General features: G+C 41.2%; 2 protein-coding genes and 4 long non-coding RNA genes across 20 annotated transcripts; all 6 read left to right on the top strand.

The window, feature by feature from the left end:
- The first annotated feature begins 159 nt into the window (after nucleotides 1–159).
- Nucleotides 160–3,494, top strand: LOC117188603. Of its 4 annotated transcripts, none has more exons than XR_004472712.1 (7): nucleotides 160–337; nucleotides 399–467; nucleotides 532–980; nucleotides 1,063–1,264; nucleotides 1,327–2,886; nucleotides 3,227–3,295; nucleotides 3,360–3,494. It is a non-coding gene; the product is annotated as an uncharacterized LOC117188603 (long non-coding RNA). The 4 variants fall into 4 exon arrangements; XR_004472714.1 differs by having other exon boundaries at nucleotides 1,423–2,886; XR_004472713.1 differs by having other exon boundaries at nucleotides 1,131–1,264.
- A 768-nt stretch (nucleotides 3,495–4,262) lies between these two features.
- On the top strand, nucleotides 4,263–10,585 carry LOC117188600. 9 transcript variants are annotated; one of them, XR_004472692.1, is made up of 12 exons: nucleotides 4,263–4,440; nucleotides 4,502–4,570; nucleotides 4,635–5,083; nucleotides 5,166–5,367; nucleotides 5,430–6,989; nucleotides 7,330–7,398; nucleotides 7,463–7,911; nucleotides 8,027–8,195; nucleotides 8,258–9,745; nucleotides 9,798–10,255; nucleotides 10,317–10,385; nucleotides 10,450–10,585. XR_004472692.1 is itself a non-coding variant. In XM_033392604.1 (3 exons), exons 2-3 carry the CDS (start codon nucleotides 5,321–5,323, stop codon nucleotides 5,688–5,690), a joined length of 330 nt encoding a protein of 109 aa, XP_033248495.1. In that variant the 5' UTR covers nucleotides 4,792–5,083; nucleotides 5,166–5,320; the 3' UTR covers nucleotides 5,691–5,754. The 9 variants fall into 9 exon arrangements, 1 of the variants encoding a protein (XP_033248495.1); XR_004472694.1 differs by having other exon boundaries at nucleotides 5,526–6,989; XR_004472693.1 differs by having other exon boundaries at nucleotides 5,234–5,367.
- Nucleotides 10,586–11,511: 926 nt separating this feature from the next.
- On the top strand, nucleotides 11,512–14,831 carry LOC117188602. 3 transcript variants are annotated; one of them, XR_004472710.1, is made up of 8 exons: nucleotides 11,513–11,531; nucleotides 11,593–11,661; nucleotides 11,726–12,174; nucleotides 12,290–12,458; nucleotides 12,499–14,008; nucleotides 14,061–14,503; nucleotides 14,565–14,633; nucleotides 14,698–14,831. It is a non-coding gene; the product is annotated as an uncharacterized LOC117188602 (long non-coding RNA). The 3 variants fall into 3 exon arrangements; XR_004472709.1 differs by having other exon boundaries at nucleotides 12,521–14,008; XR_004472711.1 differs by lacking the exon at nucleotides 14,061–14,503 and having other exon boundaries at nucleotides 11,512–11,531; nucleotides 12,521–14,008.
- An 893-nt stretch (nucleotides 14,832–15,724) lies between these two features.
- On the top strand, nucleotides 15,725–17,002 carry LOC117188607. The gene is made up of 4 exons (XR_004472721.1): nucleotides 15,725–15,777; nucleotides 15,839–15,907; nucleotides 15,972–16,424; nucleotides 16,479–17,002. It is a non-coding gene; the product is annotated as an uncharacterized LOC117188607 (long non-coding RNA).
- A 4,351-nt stretch (nucleotides 17,003–21,353) lies between these two features.
- LOC117189003 lies at nucleotides 21,354–21,574 on the top strand. Its single transcript, XR_004473059.1, has 2 exons — nucleotides 21,354–21,418; nucleotides 21,485–21,574. It is a non-coding gene; the product is annotated as an uncharacterized LOC117189003 (long non-coding RNA).
- Nucleotides 21,575–22,650: 1,076 nt separating this feature from the next.
- On the top strand, nucleotides 22,651–24,252 carry LOC108151266. 2 transcript variants are annotated; one of them, XM_033393467.1, is made up of 5 exons: nucleotides 22,651–22,816; nucleotides 22,879–23,597; nucleotides 23,670–23,896; nucleotides 23,953–24,100; nucleotides 24,167–24,252. In XM_033393467.1, exons 1-4 carry the CDS (start codon nucleotides 22,750–22,752, stop codon nucleotides 23,963–23,965), a joined length of 1,026 nt encoding a protein of 341 aa, XP_033249358.1. In that variant the 5' UTR covers nucleotides 22,651–22,749; the 3' UTR covers nucleotides 23,966–24,100; nucleotides 24,167–24,252. The 2 variants fall into 2 exon arrangements, with proteins under 2 accessions (XP_033249358.1, XP_017135277.1); XM_017279788.2 differs by having other exon boundaries at nucleotides 22,879–23,896.
- Nucleotides 24,253–24,609: the final 357 nt, after the last annotated feature.

Here is a 24,609-nt window from a genome sequence, read left to right on the forward strand (position 1 = left end):
CCACATGCTCGCCAGTCATCTCAAGGATCTCTCCCTTGATGGAGGTTGGGTCAACCATAGCCAATAGGAATGGGTCTTGTATTCGCGAATGGAAGGAATTTATGTGATGTGTGCAGGATTTCGATTGCACAATGTGTTGCTCAAGGAAAATGCCTCCGCACAGATAAGTGACGCCTCTCGTGTTGGCACAAATTGCACAATGAAAATTTTGTGTGCTTGATTTGCCTCATGCCTCAAAGCACAACTTAATACTCAAAGGATACGTGTTTGGCCATATGTTTGGAATTAGGGTAAAACATGTTTTACATGTTCTCGCAACGCAATCGTCGACTTGGGGGTAAGTCCTTTAGAGATTTATTCTTGACAATCTTATGCTAATTCTTAATTTGATTTTGCAGGATGCAGCAATAATGATTTCTACAGATACGGGTTACGTTTCAAAGAAAGCCATCGACAGAATGGTTTTTGTAAGTATACATATATCATATATTTATTTATATATAATTGCAATTTCGTTTGTCTTTTGCTTAGCTTTCACTTAATACAAATTAATACCGAAGGACCAGCTGGAATTAGCCAATACAAGTTTTTTTTTTCAAAGTTCCATGTTAAAAAAGATATAATAAAAAAGATGTCTGATTGTGATTATTATTAGCACTTAATTATTGTGTCATAATTTTTAAGGGGGGCTTATAAGGGTTGTTATCCAGTGTTGCTTTTCCCCTGAATTAAAGCACAGAACCCCTTGAAGAACTGCCGCTGACATTTTCATTTCATTTGACAGTTTTTTCATGGCCAAGCAAGACCAAGATAAATGTTATCTTATTTTATGTTTGGATACGGCTCTCCCTTTTTAATAAACTTTTAAAACTTAGTAGCCCTATTCTTTGGTAGATCAGGCATATTTGAAATGGGATTTTCCTCAGTCTGTTTCCATTCCTGTTCCCGTAAACATCTATATTGTTGAATTTTCGTTCTATGTAAGTGTATAAAAAATAGCAAAAATTTTAGTAATTTGCTTTTGTCCTGCCAAAAAAAATATTTAAAATTTTGTTTTTTTAGTTGAATTTTGACTTTGCTTACTTTGCTTGGAAGAGTTGGAAAAAATTGAATATTATTTCACAAAACAGTCCGAAGGGTTGGAGCTCCAAAGATTGGCTGAAATAAATGTGCGATTTAAGCACCTACAAAATATAGTCCATGCGGAAGATGAAATCATGGCATACTTTATGCTGGAAATTAAAACAATTTGCAGCACAAGAAGGTATCTGTGGTCTTTCTGTCAAAATTTAAAATTTTAATAGTTTTCTGTTCTTCTTGCTGCAGCCCCTGCTGTGGACCCTGCTGCAGTCCGTGCTGCAGTCCGTGCTGCGGTCCGTGCTGCAGCCCCTGCTGTGGACCCTGCTTCGGTCCGTGCTGCAGCCCCTGCTGTGGACCCTGCTGCAGTCCGTGCCGCAGTCCGTGCTGCAGCCCCTGCTGCACTCCCTGCTGCTCCCCCTGCTCCTATCCCTGCTGCTATCCCTGTGGGGCCCCAGGCGCTGGATTCTGGTTCAGCCAAATTTATTGATGCAAACAGCTATGCAATAAAATCATAACAAGAAACTACATGAAATCCGTACAATTAAGCAAATAAAATTAGTTTTTAACTATTTCATGGACAATAGTGCCAAAGGGAAGGCTAATTTGGGGGCTGGGTGCTTAAAAAATCACTTAAGGATCCCCTACACTGTTGGGATTATAGGATTTTTCTCGCTGAACACGAATCAGGCCTCCAAAAGTGCAATTACATTGATACGCCATTGTGTATCGCCCATTGTGTAAAAAAATAACAATTTGTGGTATACGAGGGTATCTGTAGTCCTTATGTAAAAATTGTATATATGTAGATATAAGAACCACCCGATCAAAACAAAGACAGAAACTAGGCAGCAATGTAAGCTCCCGTTCGTTGCTCCTTGCTCCGCATTTGCTGAGAGCGTGGCCTGAGAGAGTGAAAGAGCGAGAGACACTCGTGTCAGCAGAGTGTGGATGGCATTTTAATGTTTTTGTTGCTGAGAGAGCAAATGGGTTCCGTTTGCCGAGAATCCGAGCTCCCTGCTCTCGTGTTCTCGCAATCTCGCATTGTTGATGCTGAGAGAGAAGACGAAAGACACGATCGGGAATAAAAAGACAGCCACAAAGCAACTGCGAGAGTGTATGTATGTGTGCGTGCATTGCGGTCGGGAAGCAAAGCTCTCGCTTGCAGATGAAATGAAGATCAAGAGATAAGACAATTTGACAGTGCGCTTGGAGGCGAAGTACAAGAAAAATGCAAGAAAAGAAGAAGCCTAATCTCTGACACGGTCCTAACAAGTTTGGATATGTAGTAAATCGAATGCTGGAAGGCGATTTAAAAATTTGGGTTTCCGCAAAGCCCTACATGCCCTCGAAGACGGTTTCCATCAACAGAGGCCTCTCAAGTGACCCCGACCAATGGAAAAAAACCCTGCTGACGAGACTTTTGGCAAAGGCTTTACATAAGAGTACCCACACCTTACAGTGCTTTAGAAATGGGGCAGCTGTCGTTAGGATACAAACCCCCATTTCCTCCCCCCCCACAAATATAATTTTTCACTAAAAAATATACATCACAGTAGGCTGTATTCTGTAACCTTTGGAATATTCAGGCCCTTAGTTGTAAAACCAAACAATTTTTCATTCGTTTTCCGGCTCTCGTTCAGGCAACAACTAAAAATTATTTTCGGGAAAAAAAAATTATGAAAATTATTTGAGTAAAAAAATTTGTGTGTAAAAATGTTTACGCGAGTTAAAAAATTTTGTTTGTGAAAAGTATCACAAGTGTAAAAATTATTATTCGTAAATCCTAATTCCAATGATGGCTAAAAGGTAGTGACAAGTGAAATTTGTTTTGGCTGTTAACATGGATCCATTCCGCAGTATCTCCACACAATTCAGCCCACACTCCATACTCCAAACTACACAATCCACACTTTAAGCTACCCAGTCCACACTCATTGAACCGCATTTCAATCTACCAGACTCTTATACACAAACTACACTTCGATAAGCATATACATATGTATAAGCATACTTCTTATACGCTAATCTGCACACTTATACTCTGATCTGCACACTTATCTACACTCTACGCCAATCTGCGGAGTTATTTACACTCTACGCCAATCTGCGGAGTTAATTACACTCTATTCTTCATTTGATTTTGCAGGATGCAGCAATAATGATTTCTACAGATACGGGTTACGTTTCAAAGAAAGCCATCGACAGAATGGTTTTTGTAAGTATACATATATCATATATTTATTTATATATAATTGCAATTTCGTTTGTCTTTTGCTTAGCTTTCACTTAATACAAATTAATACCGAAGGACCAGCTGGAATTAGCCAATACAAGTTTTTTTTTCAAAGTTCCATGTTAAAAATGTTTCATTTGACAGTTTTTTCATGGCCAAGCAAGACCATGACCGGCATAACTGTTGCGCATCTGCCGCAGCCGCTCTAGTGTCTCTGGTGTTAGATTGTGGCTCAGATCGTTCAGTAGGCGATCCTCTGCATCGGTCTGGGGCATCAGCTCAAGCATCTTCATGCCATGCTTGATGGCCTTGCGCAGCTGGTCCAGCTCCGTCTGGCGCACTGCGCGCTGAGAGCGCAGGTTGTCGAGATGGTCGCGAAAGCCGTCCATCTCATCGGGCAGGGGCAGCGGGTCCGCAAGTAGAGGGAGCGGCAGTGAGCCCAGCTCTTCGCAGAGCTGCTCCTGCTGGAGCAGCAGCTCCCCGATCTCCGCCCGACGTTTCGAGAGCTCCTCGCGCAGATGCTCAATGCTTTTGTCCAGCTTCAGCTGCCATATGATCAGTGGCACATCGTCGGGCCTCTGACCAATGTCCACCGTCTCATGGAGGAGTCGGGTGAGGTCGCTGGCCTCTGCTCGGAGTGCGGCTATGTCATCCAGGATGGCCGCCTGCTTCTCCCGCGACTCGGTCAGCAGATCCGTATAGAAATTATCCGCGTGCGCCTTGAGTTTGTGCAGAAAGTCCTCGCATGTCTTCGGCTCGAACATGAGGGACCACATTGAATGGAGCTGCTCCACATGCTCGCCAGTCATCTCAAGGATCTCTCCCTTGATGGAGGTTGGGTCAACCATAGCCAATAGGAATGGGTCTTGTATTCGCGAATGGAAGGAATTTATGTGATGTGTGCAGGATTTCGATTGCACAATGTGTTGCTCAAGGAAAATGCCTCCGCACAGATAAGTGACGCCTCTCGTGTTGGCACAAATTGCACAATGAAAATTTTGTGTGCTTGATTTGCCTCATGCCTCAAAGCACAACTTAATACTCAAAGGATACGTGTTTGGCCATATGTTTGGAATTAGGGTAAAACATGTTTTACATGTTCTCGCAACGCAATCGTCGACTTGGGGGTAAGTCCTTTAGAGATTTATTCTTGACAATCTTATGCTAATTCTTAATTTGATTTTGCAGGATGCAGCCATAATGATTTCTACAGATACGGGTTACGTTTCAAAGAAAGCCATCGACAGAATGGTTTTTGTAAGTATACATATATCATATATTTATTTATATATAATTGCAATTTCGTTTGTCTTTTGCTTAGCTTTCACTTAATACAAATTAATACCGAAGGACCAGCTGGAATTAGCCAATACAAGTTTTTTTTTTCAAAGTTCCATGTTAAAAAAGATATAATAAAAAAGATGTCTGATTGTGATTATTATTAGCACTTAATTATTGTGTCATAATTTTTAAGGGGGGCTTATAAGGGTTGTTATCCAGTGTTGCTTTTCCCCTGAATTAAAGCACAGAACCCCTTGAAGAACTGCCGCTGACATTTTCATTTCATTTGACAGTTTTTTCATGGCCAAGCAAGACCAAGATAAATGTTATCTTATTTTATGTTTGGATACGGCTCTCCCTTTTTAATAAACTTTTAAAACTTAGTAGCCCTATTCTTTGGTAGATCAGGCATATTTGAAATGGGATTTTCCTCAGTCTGTTTCCATTCCTGTTCCCGTAAACATCTATATTGTTGAATTTTCGTTCTATGTAAGTGTATAAAAAATAGCAAAAATTTTAGTAATTTGCTTTTGTCCTGCCAAAAAAAATATTTAAAATTTTGTTTTTTTAGTTGAATTTTGACTTTGCTTACTTTGCTTGGAAGAGTTGGAAAAAATTGAATATTATTTCACAAAACAGTCCGAAGGGTTGGAGCTCCAAAGATTGGCTGAAATAAATGTGCGATTTAAGCACCTACAAAATATAGTCCATGCGGAAGATGAAATCATGGCATACTTTATGCTGGAAATTAAAACAATTTGCAGCACAAGAAGGTATCTGTGGTCTTTCTGTCAAAATTTAAAATTTTAATAGTTTTCTGTTCTCCTTGCTGCAGCCCCTGCTGTGGACCCTGCTGCAGTCCGTGCTGCAGTCCGTGCTGCGGTCCGTGCTGCAGCCCCTGCTGTGGACCCTGCTTCGGTCCGTGCTGCAGCCCCTGCTGTGGACCCTGCTGCAGTCCGTGCCGCAGTCCGTGCTGCAGCCCCTGCTGCACTCCCTGCTGCTCCCCCTGCTCCTATCCCTGCTGCTATCCCTGTGGGGCCCCAGGCGCTGGATTCTGGTTCAGCCAAATTTATTGATGCAAACAGCTATGCAATAAAATCATAACAAGAAACTACATGAAATCCGTACAATTAAGCAAATAAAATTAGTTTTTAACTATTTCATGGACAATAGTGCCAAAGGGAAGGCTAATTTGGGGGCTGGGTGCTTAAAAAATCACTTAAGGATCCCCTACACTGTTGGGATTATAGGATTTTTCTCGCTGAACACGAATCAGGCCTCCAAAAGTGCAATTACATTGATACGCCATTGTGTATCGCCCATTGTGTAAAAAAATAACAATTTGTGGTATACGAGGGTATCTGTAGTCCTTATGTAAAAATTGTATATATGTAGATATAAGAACCACCCGATCAAAACAAAGACAGAAACTAGGCAGCAATGTAAGCTCCCGTTCGTTGCTCCTTGCTCCGCATTTGCTGAGAGCGTGGCCTGAGAGAGTGAAAGAGCGAGAGACACTCGTGTCAGCAGAGTGTGGATGGCATTTTAATGTTTTTGTTGCTGAGAGAGCAAATGGGTTCCGTTTGCCGAGAATCCGAACTCCCTGCTCTCGTGTTCTCGCAATCTCGCATTGTTGATGCTGAGAGAGCAGACGAAAGACACGATCGGGAATAAAAAGACAGCCACAAAGCAACTGCGAGAGTGTATGTATGTGTGCGTGCATTGCGGTCGGGAAGCAAAGCTCTCGCTTGCAGATGAAATGAAGATCAAGAGATAAGACAATTTGACAGTGCGCTTGGAGGCGAAGTACAAGAAAAATGCAAGAAAAGAAGAAGCCTAATCTCTGACACGGTCCTAACAAGTTTGGATATGTAGTAAATCGAATGCTGGAAGGCGATTTAACAATTTGGGTTTCCGCAAAGCCCTACATGCCCTCGAAGACGGTTTCCATCAACAGAGTCCTCTCAAGTGACCCCGACCAATGGAAAAAAACCCTGCTGACGAGACTTTTGGCAAAGGCTTTACATAAGAGTACCCACACCTTACAGTGCTTTAGAAATGGGGCAGCTGTCGTTGGGATACAAACCCCCATTTCCTCCCCCCCCACAAATATAATTTTTCACTAAAAAATATACATCACAGTAGGCTGTATTCTGTAACCTTTGGAATATTCAGGCCCTTAGTTGTAAAACCAAACAATTTTTCATTCGTTTTCCGGCTCTCGTTCAGGCAACAACTAAAAATTATTTTCGGGAAAAAAAAATTATGAAAATTATTTGAGTAAAAAAATTTGTGTGTAAAAATGTTTACGCGAGTTAAAAAATTTTGTTTGTGAAAAGTATCACAAGTGTAAAAATTATTATTCGTAAATCCTAATTCCAATGATGGCTAAAAGGTAGTGACAAGTGAAATTTGTTTTGGCTGTTAACATGGATCCATTCCGCAGTATCTCCACACAATTCAGCCCACACTTCATACTCCAAACTACACAATCCACACTTTAAGCTACCCAGTCCACACTCATTGAACCGCATTTCAATCTACCAGACTCTTATACACAAACTACACTTCGATAAGCATATACATATGTATAAGCATACTTCTTATACGCTAATCTGCACACTTATACTCTGATCTGCACACTTATCTACACTCTACGCCAATCTGCGGAGTTATTTACACTCTACGCCAATCTGCGGAGTTAATTACACTCTATTCTTCATTTGATTTTGCAGGATGCAGCAATAATGATTTCTACAGATACGGGTTACGTTTCAAAGAAAGCCATCGACAGAATGGTTTTTGTAAGTATACATATATCATATATTTATTTATATATAATTGCAATTTCGTTTGTCTTTTGCTTAGCTTTCACTTAATACAAATTAATACCGAAGGACCAGCTGGAATTAGCCAATACAAGTTTTTTTTTTCAAAGTTCCATGTTAAAAAAGATATAATAAAAAAGATGTCTGATTGTGATTATTATTAGCACTTAATTATTGTGTCATAATTTTAAAGGGGGGCTTATAAGGGTTGTTATCCAGTGTTGCTTTTCCCCTGAATTAAAGCACAGAACCCCTTGAAGAACTGCCGCTGACATTTTCATTTCATTTGACAGTTTTTTCATGGCCAAGCAAGACCAAGATAAATGTTATCTTATTTTATGTTTGGATACGGCTCTCCCTTTTTAATAAACTTTTAAAACTTAGTAGCCCTATTCTTTGGTAGATCAGGCATATTTGAAATGCGATTTTCCTCAGTCTGTTTCCATTCCTGTTCCCGTAAACATCTATATTGTTGAATTTTCGTTCTATGTAAGTGTATAAAAAATAGCAAAAATTTTAGTAATTTGCTTTTGTCCTGCCAAAAAAAATATTTAAAATTTTGTTTTTTTATTTGAATTTTGACTTTGCTTACTTTGCTTGGAAGAGTTGGAAAAAAAAGATTATTTTTTCACAAAACAGTCCGAAGGGTTGGAGCTCCAAAGATTGGCTGAAATAAATGTGCGATTTAAGCACCTACAAAATATAGTCCATGCGGAAGATGAAATCATGGCATACTTTATGCTGAAAATTAAAACAATTTGCAGCACAAGAAGGTATCTGTGGTCTTTCTGTCAAAATTTAAAATTTTAATAGTTTTCTGTTCTCCTTGCTGCAGCCCCTGCTGTGGACCCTGCTGCAGTCCGTGCTGCAGTCCGTGCTGCAGTTCGTTCTGCAGCCCCTGCTGCACTCCCTGCTGCTCCCCCTGCTCCTATCCCTGCTCCTATCCCTGCTGCTATCCCTGTGGGGCCCCAGGCGCTGGATTCTGGTTCAGCCAAATTTATTGATGCAAACAGCTATGCAATAAAATCATAACAAGAAACTACATGAAATCCGTACAATTAAGCAAATAAAATTAGTTTTTAACTATTTCATGGACAATAGTGCCAAAGGGAAGGCTAATTTGGGGGCTGGGTGCTTAAAAAATCACTTAAGGATCCCCTTCACTGTTGGGATTATAGGATTTTTCTCGCTGAACACGAATCAGGCCTCCAAAAGTGCAATTACATTGATACGCCATTGTGTATCGCCCATTGTGTAAAAAAATAACAATTTGTGGTATACGAGGGTATCTGTAGTCCTTATGTAAAAATTGTATATATGTAGATATAAGAACCACCCGATCAAAACAAAGACAGAAACTAGGCAGCAATGTAAGCTCCCGTTCGTTGCTCCTTGCTCCGCATTTGCTGAGAGCGTGGCCTGAGAGAGTGAAAGAGCGAGAGACACTCGTGTCAGCAGAGTGTGGATGGCATTTTAATGTTTTTGTTGCTGAGAGAGCAAATGGGTTCCGTTTGCCGAGAATCCGAACTCCCTGCTCTCGTGTTCTCGCAATCTCGCATTGTTGATGCTGAGAGAGAAGACGAAAGACACGATCGGGAATAAAAAGACAGCCACAAAGCAACTGCGAGAGTGTATGTATGTGTGCGTGCATTGCGGTCGGGAAGCAAAGCTCTCGCTTGCAGATGAAATGAAGATCAAGAGATAAGACAATTTGACAGTGCGCTTGGAGGCGAAGTACAAGAAAAATGCAAGAAAAGAAGAAGCCTAATCTCTGACACGGTCCTAACAAGTTTGGATATGTAGTAAATCGAATGCTGGAAGGCGATTTAACAATTTGGGTTTCCGCAAAGCCCTACATGCCCTCGAAGACGGTTTCCATCAACAGAGGCCTCTCAAGTGACCCCGACCAATGGAAAAAAACCCTGCTGACGAGACTTTTGGCAAAGGCTTTACATAAGAGTACCCACACCTTACAGTGCTTTAGAAATGGGGCAGCTGTCGTTAGGATACAAACTCCCATTTCCTCCCCCCCCACAAATATAATTTTTCACTAAAACATATACATCACAGTAGGCTGTATTCTGTAACCTTTGGAATATTCAGGCCCTTAGTTGTAAAACCAAACAAATTTTCATTCGTTTTCCGGCTCTCGTTCAGGCAACAACTAAAAATTATTTTCGGGAAAAAAAAATTATGAAAATTATTTGAGTAAAAAAATTTGTGTGTAAAAATGTTTACGCGAGTTAAAAAATTTTGTTTGTGAAAAGTATCACAAGTGTAAAAATTATTATTCGTAAATCCTAATTCCAATGATGGCTAAAAGGTAGTGACAAGTGAAATTTGTTTTGGCATATTAACATGGATCCATTCCGCAGTATCTCCACACTCCATACTCCAAACTACACAATCCACACTTTAAGCTACCCAGTCCACACTCATTGAACCGCATTTCAATCTACCAGACTCTTATACACAAACTACACTTCGATAAGCATATACATATGTATAAGCATACTTCTTATACGCTAATCTGCACACTTATACTCTGATCTGCACACTTATCTACACTCTACGCCAATCTGCGGAGTTATTTACACTCTACGCCAATCTGCGGAGTTAATTACACTCTACGCCAATCTGAAATCTTATTTACACTCTACGCCAATCTGCAAAACTAACCTACACTCTACGCACTGGACGCACTTCAGCAAAGCAAATGAAAAATGGTCGATTAACACAACTCAATACTCAAAGGATACGTGTTTGGCCATATGTTTGGAATTAGGGTAAAACATGTTTTACATGTTCTCGCAACGCAATCGTCTACTTGGGGGTAAGTCCTTTAGAGATTTATTCTTGACAATCTTATGCTAATTCTTAATTTGATTTTGCAGGATGCAGCAATAATGATTTCTACAGATACGGGTTACGTTTCAAAGAAAGCCATCGACAGAATGGTTTTTGTAAGTATACATATATCATATATTTATTTATATATAATTGCAATTTCGTTTGTCTTTTGCTTAGCTTTCACTTAATACAAATTAATACCGAAGGACCAGCTGGAATTAGCCAATACAAGTTTTTTTTTTCAAAGTTCCATGTTAAAAATGTTTCATTTGACAGTTTTTTCATGGCCAAGCAAGACCATGACCGGCATAACTGTTGCGCATCTGCCGCAGCCGCTCTAGTGTCTCTGGTGTTAGATTGTGGCTCAGATCGTTCAGTAGGCGATCCTCTGCATCGGTCTGGGGCATCAGCTCGAGCATCTTCATGCCATGCTTGATGGCCTTGCGCAGCTGGTCCAGCTCCGTCTGGCGCACTGCGCGCTGAGAGCGCAGGTTGTCGAGATGGTCGCGAAAGCCGTCCATCTCATCGGGCAGGGGCAGCGGGTCCGCCAGTAGAGGGAGCGGCAGTGCGCCCAGCTCTTCGCAGAGCTGCTCCTGCTGGAGCAGCAGCTCCCCGATCTCCGCCCGACGTTTCGAGAGCTCCTCGCGCAGATGCTCAATGCTTTTGTCCAGCTTCAGCTGCCATATGATCAGTGGCACATCGTCGGGCCTCTGACCAATGTCCACCGTCTCATGGAGGAGTCGGGTGAGGTCGCTGGCCTCTGCTCGGAGTGCGGCTATGTCATCCAGGATGGCCGCCTGCTTCTCCCGCGACTCGGTCAGCAGATCCGTATAGAAATTATCCGCGTGCGCCTTGAGTTTGTGCAGAAAGTCCTCGCATGTCTTCGGCTCGAACATGAGGGACCACATTGAATGGAGCTGCTCCACATGCTCGCCAGTCATCTCAAGGATCTCTCCCTTGATGGAGGTTGGGTCAACCATAGCCAATAGGAATGGGTCTTGTATTCGCGAATGGAAGGAATTTATGTGATGTGTGCAGGATTTCGATTGCACAATGTGTTGCTCAAGGAAAATGCCTCCGCACAGATAAGTGACGCCTCTCGTGTTGGCACAAATTGCACAATGAAAATTTTGTGTGCTTGATTTGCCTCATGCCTCAAAGCACAACTTAATACTCAAAGGATACGTGTTTGGCCATATGTTTGGAATTAGGGTAAAACATGTTTTACATGTTCTCGCAACGCAATCGTCGACTTGGGGGTAAGTCCTTTAGAGATTTATTCTTGACAATCTTATGCTAATTCTTAATTTGATTTTGCAGGATGCAGCCATAATGATTTCTACAGATACGGGTTACGTTTCAAAGAAAGCCATCGACAGAATGGTTTTTGTAAGTATACATATATCATATATTTATTTATATATAATTGCAATTTCGTTTGTCTTTTGCTTAGCTTTCACTTAATACAAATTAATACCGAAGGACCAGCTGGAATTAGCCAATACAAGTTTTTTTTTTCAAAGTTCCATGTTAAAAAAGATATAATAAAAAAGATGTCTGATTGTGATTATTATTAGCACTTAATTATTGTGTCATAATTTTTAAGGGGGGCTTATAAGGGTTGTTATCCAGTGTTGCTTTTCCCCTGAATTAAAGCACAGAACCCCTTGAAGAACTGCCGCTGACATTTTCATTTCATTTGACAGTTTTTTCATGGCCAAGCAAGACCAAGATAAATGTTATCTTATTTTATGTTTGGATACGGCTCTCCCTTTTTAATAAACTTTTAAAACTTAGTAGCCCTATTCTTTGGTAGATCAGGCATATTTGAAATGGGATTTTCCTCAGTCTGTTTCCATTCCTGTTCCCGTAAACATCTATATTGTTGAATTTTCGTTCTATGTAAGTGTATAAAAAATAGCAAAAATTTTAGTAATTTGCTTTTGTCCTGCCAAAAAAAATATTTAAAATTTTGTTTTTTTATTTGAATTTTGACTTTGCTTACTTTGCTTGGAAGAGTTGGAAAAAAAAGATTATTTTTTCACAAAACAGTCCGAAGGGTTGGAGCTCCAAAGATTGGCTGAAATAAATGTGCGATTTAAGCACCTACAAAATATAGTCCATGCGGAAGATGAAATCATGGCATACTTTATGCTGGAAATTAAAACAATTTGCAGCACAAGAAGGTATCTGTGGTCTTTCTGTCAAAATTAAAAATTTTAATAGTTTTCTGTTCTCCTTGCTGCAGCCCCTGCTGTGGACCCTGCTGCAGTCCGTGCTGCAGTCCGTGCTGCAGTTCGTTCTGCAGCCCCTGCTGCACTCCCTGCTGCTCCCCCTGCTCCTATCCCTGCTCCTATCCCTGCTGCTATCCCTGTGGGGCCCCAGGCGCTGGATTCTGGTTCAGCCAAATTTATTGATGCAAACAGCTATGCAATAAAATCATAGCAAGAAACTACATGAAATCCGTACAATTAAGCAAATAAAATTAGTTTTTAACTATTTCATGGACAATAGTGCCAAAGGGAAGGCTAATTTGGGGGCTGGGTGCTTAAAAAATCACTTAAGGATCCCCTACACTGTTGGGATTATAGGATTTTTCTCGCTGAACACGAATCAGGCCTCCAAAAGTGCAATTACATTGATACGCCATTGTGTATCGCCCATTGTGTAAAAAAATAACAATTTGTGGTATACGAGGGTATCTGTAGTCCTTATGTAAAAATTGTATATATGTAGATATAAGAACCACCCGATCAAAACAAAGACAGAAACTAGGCAGCAATGTAAGCTCCCGTTTGTTGCTCCTTGCTCCGCATTTGCTGAGAGCGTGGCCTGAGAGAGTGAAAGAGCGAGAGACACTCGTGTCAGCAGAGTGTGGATGGCATTTTAATGTTTTTGTTGCTGAGAGAGCAAATGGGTTCCGTTTGCCGAGAATCCGAACTCCCTGCTCTCGTGTTCTCGCAATCTCGCATTGTTGATGCTGAGAGAGAAGACGAAAGACACGATCGGGAATAAAAAGACAGCCACAAAGCAACTGCGAGAGTGTATGTATGTGTGCGTGCATTGCGGTCGGGAAGCAAAGCTCTCGCTTGCAGATGAAATGAAGATCAAGAGATAAGACAATTTGACAGTGCGCTTGGAGGCGAAGTACAAGAAAAATGCAAGAAAAGAAGAAGCCTAATCTCTGACACGGTCCTAACAAGTTTGGATATGTAGTAAATCGAATGCTGGAAGGCGATTTAACAATTTGGGTTTCCGCAAAGCCCTACATGCCCTCGAAGACGGTTTCCATCAACAGAGGCCTCTCAAGTGACCCCGGCCAATGGAAAAAAACCCTGCTGACGAGACTTTTGGCAAAGGCTTTACATAAGAGTACCCACACCTTACAGTGCTTTAGAAATGGGGCAGCTGTCGTTAGGATACAAACCCCCATTTCCTCCCCCCCCACAAATATAATTTTTCACTAAAAAATATACATCACAGTAGGCTGTATTCTGTAACCTTTGGAATATTCAGGCCCTTAGTTGTAAAACCAAACAATTTTTCATTCGTTTTCCGGCTCTCGTTCAGGCAACAACTAAAAATTATTTTCGGGAAAAAAAAATTATGAAAATTATTTGAGTAAAAAAATTTGTGTGTAAAAATGTTTACGCGAGTTAAAAAATTTTGTTTGCGAAAAGTATCACAAGTGTAAAAATTATTATTCGTAAATCCTAATTCCAATGATGGCTAAAAGGTAGTGACAAGTGAAATTTGTTTTGGCATATTAACATGGATCCATTCCGCAGTATTTCCACACAATTCAGCCCACACTCCATACTCCAAACTACACAATCCACACTTTAAGCTACCCAGTCCACACTCATTGAACCGCATTTCAATCTACCAGACTCTTATACACAAACTACACTTCGATAAGCATATACATATGTATAAGCATACTTCTTATACGCTAATCTGCACACTTATACTCTGATCTGCACACTTATCTACACTCTACGCCAATCTGCGGAGTTATTTACACTCTACGCCAATCTGCGGAGTTAATTACACTCTACGCCAATCTGCAAAACTAACCTACACTCTACGCACTGGACGCACTTCAGCAAAGCAAATGAAAAATGGTCGATTAACACAACTCAATACTCAAAGGATACGTGTTTGGCCATATGTTTGGAATTAGGGTAAAACATGTTTTACATGTTCTCGCAACGCAATCGTCTACTTGGGGGTAAGTCCTTTAGAGATTTATTCTTGACAATCTTATGCTAATTCTTCATTTGATTTTGCAGGATGCAGCAATAATGATTTCTACAGATACGGGTTACGTTTCAAAGAAAGCCATCGACAGAATGGTTTTTGTAAGTATACATATATCATATATTTATTTATATATAATTGCAATTTCGTTTGTCTTTTGCTTAGCTTTCACTTAATACAAATTAATACCGAAGGACCAGCTGGAATTAGCCAATACAAGTTTTTTTTTCAAAGTTCCATGTTAAAAATGTTTCATTTGACAGTTTTTTCATGGCCAAGCAAGACCATGACCGGCATAACTGTTGCGCATCTGCCGCAGCCGCTCTAGTGTCTCTGGTGTTAGATTGTGGCTCAGATCGTTCAGTAGGCGATCCTCTGCATCGGTCTGGGGCATCAGCTCGAGCATCTTCATGCCATGCTTGATGGCCTTGCGCAGCTGGTCCAGCTCCGTCTGGCGCACTGCGCGCTGAGAGCGCAGGTTGTCGAGATGGTCGCGAAAGCCGTCCATCTCATCGGGCAGGGGCAGCGGGTCCGCCAGTAGAGGGAGCGGCAGTGCGCCCAGCTCTTCGCAGAGCTGCTCCTGCTGGAGCAGCAGCTCCCCGATCTCCGCCCGACGTTTCAAGAGCTCCTCGCGCAGATGCTCAATGCTTTTGTCCAGCTTCAGCTGCCATATGATCAGTGGCACATCGTTGGCCTCTGACCAATGTCCACCGTCTCATGGAGGAGTCGGGTGAGGTCGCTGGCCTCGGCTCGGAGTGCGGCTATGTCATCCAGGATGGCCGCCTGCTTCTCCCGCGACTCGGTCAGCAGATCCGTATAGAAATTATCCGCGTGCGCCTTGAGTTTGTGCAGAAAGTCCTCGCATGTCTTCGGCTCGAACATGAGGGACCACATTGAATGGAGCTGCTCCACATGCTCGCCAGTCATCTCAAGGATCTCTCCCTTGATGGAGGTTGGGTCAACCATAGCCAATAGGAATGGGTCTTGTATTCGCGAATGGAAGGAATTTATGTGATGTGTGCAGGATTTCGATTGCACAATGTGTTGCTCAAGGAAAATGCCTCCGCACAGATAAGTGACGCCTCTCGTGTTGGCACAAATTGCACAATGAAAATTTTGTGTGCTTGATTTGCCTCATGCCTCAAAGCACAACTTAATACTCAAAGGATACGTGTTTGGCCATATGTTTGGAATTAGGGTAAAACATGTTTTACATGTTCTCGCAACGCAATCGTCGACTTGGGGGTAAGTCCTTTAGAGATTTATTCTTGACAATCTTATGCTAATTCTTAATTTGATTTTGCAGGATGCAGCAATAATGATTTCTACAGATACGGGTTACGTTTCAAAGAAAGCCATCGACAGAATGGTTTTTGTAAGTATACATATATCATATATTTATTTATATATAATTGCAATTTCGTTTGTCTTTTGCTTAGCTTTCACTTAATACAAATTAATACCGAAGGACCAGCTGGAATTAGCCAATACAAGTTTTTTTTTTCAAAGTTCCATGTTAAAAAAGATATAATAAAAAAGATGTCTGATTGTGATTATTATTAGCACTTAATTATTGTGCCATAATTTTTAAGGGGGGCTTATAAGGGTTGTTATCCAGTGTTGCTTTTCCCCTGAATTAAAGCACAGAACCCCTTGAAGAACTGCCGCTGACATTTTCATTTCATTTGACAGTTTTTTCATGGCCAAGCAAGACCAAGATAAATGTTATCTTATTTTATGTTTGGATACGGCTCTCCCTTTTTAAAAAACTCGAAAATCTTAGTAGCCCTATTCTTTGGTAGATCAGGCATATTCGAAATGGGATTTTCCTCAGTCTGTTTCCATTCCTGTTCCCGTAAACATCTATATTTTTTGTTAAATTTTCGTTCTATGTAAGTGTATAAAAAATAGCAAAAATTGTAGTAATTCACTTTTGGAAACTTTAGGTTCCTATCGTAGTATGCCCTGCCAGGTATAATCAAAAGAAAGAAAGAGTTACCCAAAACCAGAGCCGGCACCTGTTTCCGTGAAGAAGTGGCGAATATTCGGCGACAGGATGTGTGGTGGCGGCTGTTATCCTTGCTGCAGCCCCTGCTGTGGTCCCTGCTGCAATCCATGCTGCAGCCCCTGCTGTGGGCCCTGCTGCAGTCCATGCTGTAGCCCCTGTTGCTCGCCCTGCTGTTCACCGTGCTGCTCCCCCTACTGCTATCCATGCTGTTATCCCTGTGGAGGCTGTGGTCCGGGCTGTTGCTGATGTTCCACGGCCACTTCTTTAGAAAGAAATCCAGGTGCTGGGTTCTGGTTCAGCCAAATTGATGGATGGAAACAGCTATGCAATAGAATCAAAGCAAGAAATACTGTAAAACCATAAAAAAAAGCCAATTTAGTCTTAGTCTTAGGATACAAACATAACAAGGAGTACAGAAAATCAACAAAAAAAGAATAAATGCAATACGTAAAATGTTTAAAATTGTGGGTTTTAAAAAAGATGGGTTTTTAGCTATTTCTTGGATAATAGTGCCAAAAGGAAGGCTACTTTGGGGACTGGGGGCTTGAGAAATCACTTAAAGATCTCTTACACTGTTGGGACTATAGGGCTTTCATCGCTGAACACGAATCAGGCCTCCAAAAGTGCCATGGTGTACCGCCCTAGGACTGCAAGTAGAGCGCAAGCGCCCATGAAAATTTTTGATTGATTAAGGCATTTTAGATTTAATTAAATTTTTTTGACAGCTCACGCGTTTTTTTTTATTATTTTATTTGATGGGTTTTTGGTGCGAATTGAGTTGCCGCAAGGCGAAGAATCGGCAATGACCAGATACTTCAATAGTACCAGGCTCAATAGTAGGGCTCGAGGCAAGGCTAGTTATTGTTGCATTATTTTCTTGTTGTAGCGTCCCTTGAGATGCATTGATTAATTGTTAGACGCAATCGTTGTTATCGATGTTCGGAGGAGGAGTGTTGTACAAGGTACATTATTCTCTACACAAGATTGAAAAAGGGTTTTTCTTAAAATCTCGATTGATAGGCACTTTTAAAGACCAGATTCGTGTTCAGCGATGAAAATCCTATATGAATCAGTGTTATTGGTGCTCCTTTATTCTTATAAAATCTTCATTACGAAGTCATTCTACATCTCCAGTCATATGCATCTACATCTACATTTAGAGTCATTCTACAGCTACATCTACATCTACAGTTGTCTTCATTTGATCCTACCGTCATTCTACATCTACATGGTACCTCCTTTCACTGCCTGTCTTGCTCTTTTAATAGAATTCTTGGATATATATAATTCTGATTTATTATTATATATATTCTTACATATTATTCTTCATTTATTCCCATGGAAATAGAACGATAATGTCATCTATATACACGTACAGTCATTCTACATCTACTGGCATTCTTCCTCCATGTACTTCCATCCTCTTACTGTGTTTCTTACTATAAGGGTAGCTCATGGTATCCCAACGTTTGCATTTCTTTAATCTCGTACACATAGTACTTTTTTTTAAGCAAAGCAGGAAGGAATTCTTTTCCTATTTGCCAGCTAAGAGAGTAAGCTGTTTGCATTCCCAATTGATTTATAAGCAGGGGGGCTTCCTTCCCCCACACAGATAGTGAGAGAGAGGGAGGAAATAATGCATACAAATTTGTCTATATACGAGAGTATTCCCGTACTCTTCTGCTCTCGAATTCTTCATCAATTTTATGCACAAAATGCTGCTCTGCTCACCAAAGATACGCGAGTTGTCTTTTCAATTTCCCTGCGTATGCTTAGTCAGCGCAGTGCTTTCCACGCTTACCCATGCAAAAGCTAGACCATTTCCCCCCCATTTTCCTCCATTTCCTTTGAACCTCAGACTTGAACTCCCACTCGGACTCTGGACTAGGGTGATTTTTGTTTGCATTTTGTTGGCTCAAGAGACTAATGGTGCATGGCACCCCCTCCACCCTCCACCCTCCCCCCTAGTCCAGTGTCTGTCCTGTCTGCATTTTTTTCCAATTCAACAGTTAATAAATCCCCAACATGCATACGATTCGTGCTCGTAGTATCTGTGGCAGAGTGCAGGCAAATGGCCAATTGAAGGGGCGCCCCCGGCACCGTTCCGGCCACTATATCTACATGCAATTTAACCCTTGGCTTATTGACGAAAAATTGCATTGAAAGATGGCTTTTTAGAGATTTTATGGCACAAATATTGGGAAAATATTCGATTGAAAAGAAACTAAAGAGAGATTTGTGTTTATAGTTTAAAAAGGAGTAAAATTTACACGAAACACCATCCAAAATTAACCCAATTTTATATACAATTGCTATTTTTCTCTTTGGTGTGCCATGGGTTAAAGCCATCCTGGCATTTCCTGGGTAACCAGCTCAATTGACCAAAAAGAAGTTTGCCAAAGACTTGAATGGTTTTCCAACTGCATTTCGGGCTTGCACTTTTATGCATAATCAGCAATTTATGTCAACGGCAGAGGAAAAGCCAACGGGCAGGACACTGAGGCCACTGGGGGCATTGCGCATACGCCACGTTAGCCAACGCCAACGCCATTCCAATTGCAATCTAATTACCAACAAATGCTAGATGTGAGATAGATGCAGATGCAGTTGGAATTTGCATGGAATTGTGCTGTGCTTCCATTCGGGCCTGCGGCTTCAGGATGTGTGTGACAAGGACATGGTGCTCGTTTTCTGGAGGGCTTTCGTGTAGCTTCTTTTTGGGAATGATGTGTGAATCCCATTGTGCGTGGACTCCACTCCCCTCCACAAGATGGCAATTAGGGAAAGTCAACGCGTTGCAACGCCAAGAGCCATGGATGGCAGAATCTACTCTTCAAAGCGATGTTTAGACAGTTTTCCCATATGCATTTACTGCCTATTACTGCGTATCTTATATTTTGAAAGCCAATGTCCTGTGTCTGGCCAACAGCCCCCTGGAATTGCCATAAGCCCTAGCCAAAGACAATTAAGACAAACAAAGGGCATTTGGCTCCAGAGCCAAAGCAGACACTGAAGATGGAACTATTTTGCATATTTGCCAGATAGCCAGACAGCCATCCCGAGATGCATATTATAGATATGCCAGGCATGGTTCTACTTCTGTCAATTAGGGTCTCAATTCAGGTTTAATTTGGCCAACACCTCTGCAGGCCATCACCAGGATCCTGGTATGCGTAAACCTGATACTTTCTTTGAAATTACTTATCAAAAGGCCATCCAAGGCGCAATTAATCTTAATTATTATCATAGAATTTCGTATGCAAGTCGTCGGGCAAAAGTTCTCCCACTGTTTTTGGGTATGGGATATATTTAAGCCTCTGCTTTTGATGGGTTCTCTTCGGCACTGTTTGGAATGTCCTTTGCTGTCCTGTTTTGTCCGAGGATTGTCAGCAAATCAGGTGCAAGACGTGATGTGCTTTCGATAAAGTGCACAGCAAAATATAAAGAATACAAAAATGTTAGGCAGAGAATGAATGAAGATGAAACCGAATCAGGGAATACTCTGTCGGATGAATTTTTGCAATATTTTATCTACAGTAATCGACGAGAGATTATTCTCAATAAATCTCAGATATATTCTACAATTTACATTGGCTTTTGCTATCGGTTGAGGGAAGAACCCATATATTTTATTGACACATGATTTTTTCAGCGGGGATTTGGAAGCGTCTTCAGGCTTAGTTTTTAAAAATTTGAAATGATTCATATTTCTAAGAAATTAAATATGAATACAGGGAATATAAATATTTTATTTTCCCACCTGTCTAATAAATCAATTTAGGGATCAGGGTCGTAGACAGCGACGTACAAACCCCCAGCAGGAACCATCATACCCTCCATGAGAGTACAACGAGAGAGTAAGAAAAAGTAAGGTAAAAAAAAAAACTTTTAATGCGCTTAGGCGACGAACGATACACGAACGTTGGACGGTGGGCGGTGGACGGAGGAACTGTGAAACGGTAAACGGATGGATGGTGAACGGTAAGCGGTAAACAAAATCAAAACCAAAACCAAAGCAAAACCCACAGAGAAATAGCGAAGGAACGGAACGGTCCAGCACTTAAAATCTACTACCGACCAACCGACCTCCCCTCTCTCCTGCCAAAATATCCCTTCCCTGCTATGGCCCTCCCTTCTCCCCTATAAAAGGACGTACCGGTGCGTGAGCAATTTTTCTAAACGAGAAATAACATGGAAAGAACTCAACGAGAAGCACGTCGGGGACGAATCGAGGCTCCTTCAGCGACGAGTAGGAGTATAATGATGATGATGATGACGATGGCGATGATGGTTGCTTAAGTCATGTTCAAGGTGTTTTCTGGAAAGGTTTCGACCCCAAACGCAAGTTGTTAAATATTGAGCAACATTCCTTGAGACCTTTTGGTTCATTTGAAAGTTAACTAATTGAAGCGTTTAATGAAGCGCATCCCAATTCTGTGGAAGGTATCTGGCATCTAGTGGCTTTACAGGGGCTTTGATTTGATTATTTATGACTCGAAGGAAAAACCTAAAAAAAAGGAAGATAGGTCCGCAGGATGTCCAAGTACAAAAAAGTAGTCGAAGTAGTGTAGGCGAAGAATAAGTACCCTGCAGTACCAGCAGTGAGCGATGACGAATGTCATCTACAATGTCATCGAGGCGTTGACGCCAGCCAAATCGAACCCTTTGTTTTTTCTTTTGTTTCTTTCTTTTCCGCGCGTGCCGAACGTAATTCGGTTCTGCCGACCGTGCGCAGTAGCAGAGAACTTCGTTTTATCTTTTCGTCTTCTTTGCGCCTGCGTCGACAGAACTCTTTTGCTTTGTTCTTTGCTATTTCCAATCGTCACACGGAGTTTTAATAAGTGAAAATATGTAATCTGTGATTATTATTATTATCAGGTAAGTGCAGTTTTTAAATAATTAATAATATGTGTTGTACGCGTGTTAAATAAAAAATTATTTCAGCGGCGGTGAAGATGAAAATACCCGACGAGCCAGCAGAAAAAGTGATTCGGAAGGCTATTCACAACATTAAGAATAGTCATTTTCAGAAGACCTCAAGAGAAAAAAAAATACAAAGCAGACAATAATGAATAATAATAAATAAAAATAATTGGAAAAATAAACAATTACAATGTATTACTTTTTATATTAAATGCATGATTTTTCGTAAAAAATCATCACTTATTAAGTGCATGATATTTAGGTAAAAATCATCACCTATAAAATGCATGATTTTTAGGTAAAAATCATCGCTTATTATGTGCATGATCTTTAGGCAAAAATCATGCATTTAATAAGCGATGATTTAAGCCAAAAAATCATCACTTATAAAATGCATGATTTTTCGTGAAAAATCATCGCTTATTAAGTGCATAATTTTTCGGCAATGCTCGATGACAATGTCTCAGCGTATGGCCGGTCATCGACTATGTCATCGGGGGTAGTGACGCGGTCATCGACGTGTCAGCAGCTGAGTCATTAATGACCCGTACTGCAGGGTACCGCAGCGTCTTCATTGATATGTAATTAATTATATATGAAGGTACATACATATGTTCCTGCTTAAAAGCTAAGTCCAGCCTTGTGGATCTTGACAGCCGCGTGGATCTTAAGAGCGAAAGCTACAGAGCTAGAGCGCTGCCAGCTCTCAGAGAGTGGATACAGAGCTTTGTAACAGGCTGTTATTGGAGACAGCCTCAACAGACTATTAACTTGGGGCTGCTAACAGCGCTGTTCATCTATTACAGCTGTTCCCCTGAAGAGAGCTGTTACAGCGACATCAAGTCCTGTATTACCCTGTAATAAAATATATATATGGGGATATATTCACCCTTTATTAATTTATTTGTTTCTTTACTAGTCTTTTCTTGATTAATATAGAATGATGGATTGTCCAATTTACTTGGTTTTTGATTTTGATTGAGTCTCACTATTTCGTAAAATGATGCCGTATTTATACAGAAATTTCATTTGCAAGTCGATTGAAATGATTTTCCACTATTGGCCTTATATATCTGTTTATACTGTATGCCACAATATACCACAATAGTCTTACAGCCCGGTCTTGGTCTAGTAGCCCGGTTTTCCGTATTGATGTCGATTTGGGCTGTCCAAAAACTCGAAACTCTCATTCGTTTGACTAAGTTCCGAGGGTAAACAACCTAGATGTCGAAATTTTAAGTTTTTTTTTAGTTTATATTGTTTTAATTTTTTTTTTTGTGATAATTATGGCAGTCAAAAGTACATTTTATGTTTTAACGAAGATTTGCACACGTTTTAATGTGAGAAAAAACGGTAAGCCATCAGATACATCCATTCATTGGAGAAAACCATTAAAAAAGATAAATCGCTTGTAGCATTTAGTTGTTGGAGTCGGGCAATGAATAAATATACTTTGAATACGCTTCGGGATCCGCAGCAGCCAACCGGCAAAGACACCACGGGCTGGTCGAAAAAAGGTCCTTTGAGCACGGTTCTAAGGAATGCAATCGAATCGCTGCTGCCGATTGAGGAAAGGCGAGGCGAACTGGCAAGGGCGGCCATGCAGCAGAACTTCAGCAGTCACCTACTGAAAAGGCATCGCGTGGAGCAGCAAAGCCTCGCCCCCAATACCATGGAAACGAAGGGAAGGACAACGCAGCGCCTCATGGACCTAATGCAGTACAACATCACGCAGGTGGGGTCGCCGTTTGGCTATGAGACATCCGATCTGGCCAGCAGGTACGCACGGCTCGGAGAAAGCCATCACGAGGAGGATCAACGCGATCAGAGGAAACCCAATCGAAGGGTAAGGGACATCCATCCTCCAAAGGAATCTGCCACACTCCCAGAAGTCAAAAGGAAGCACAAGAGTGTCGGGCAGCAGCAGCAGCAGAGTCTCAAGGATCGGCAGTTGGAGTATATAGATAACCTTATTGATATAGCCAGCACGAAGCAAAATATCGAAGGCAACGGGGAGCCCAATCGAAGGGCAAGGGACATGCTCCCTCCAGTCGAGGAGGAGAAGGCGCCTTCGATGGAATCTACCACTCTCCGAGATAGGCATATAGATATAGCCAGCATAAAGAAGAAAATCGTAAGAAACGATCGCACGATGTGCACCATTCGAAGGATGGAGCAATGCGCTCATATGCTAATCGACTTTCAGCCCAAAATATTCCGCCACGACTATCACTGGAAACTGAATAAAATCAATAGTGTTGATAAATTCTTGCCCAAGAAGCAGCTTCCTGAAAAAAAGCTGCAGAAGGATCAAAAGGTGCCCAAAAAGGAAAGTCAAGGAAAACAGTCAGATTACGAACACATTCCATCGCAACGCACGGCCCGCATCACCAAGAGCCCCGAAAGGGCCAACGAAGAAATTGTTGAAAATTGGTAAGAGATTTGTATTGCATTGGCCTACAGCTATAAGCCGTGCTCGTGCTCCCCAGGCTCAACCCCTGAGACCAGATCGAAAATGTATCCCACGAAGAGGATGAAGATGCAATCTCCTGGACCTTCGACTGGAAGGGATCTGTAGGATCTTCAGCGGGAAGACCGGATAGAATTTCTTCATGGACATAAGCAGAAGAACAGAGGGTAAGGATTTATTTCCTAACCTTTTGAATTGCATGAATTCCAAGTTTGTATCTATGACAATTACAGGCTCGAGAACGTTTCGGACGTTGAATTATTCGAGATGTTCTGCTAATGTAAATGGAATTTTATGAAATAAAAAAAATGTAACCATATTTCAAGGGTGCAAATCAGTTTTCTGAGAGGCGATAGAGTTTTCATTTGTTGTAAAGTCCGCCTGGGGAAGAGACTACCAAAGATCTGCAAAGTTCCATGTTTTTTGAGGACACTCCAGATAGGGTTTCAACATTATATGGCTTGAAAGTAGGTTCAGGGTCGTCCTTTTAAAAGAGACATCTGCCTTTTGAGAGTTGGCATTGACGTAGGATAGTTGTTTCCTTGAAAATAAAGAAATCTCTAGTCTCTAAACATATCTGAATGCCCGAACCATCTAAAGGGAATCTTTCTTTGGAACTGGATCGTATTTAAGCCTTCAAATTAAAGTTATCTTCAAGAGAACAGCCCCAAAAAGG

Source organism: Drosophila miranda, chromosome 4 (genome assembly GCF_003369915.1).
Source record: "Drosophila miranda strain MSH22 chromosome 4, D.miranda_PacBio2.1, whole genome shotgun sequence".
Classification (NCBI taxonomy): domain Eukaryota; kingdom Metazoa; phylum Arthropoda; class Insecta; order Diptera; family Drosophilidae; genus Drosophila; species Drosophila miranda.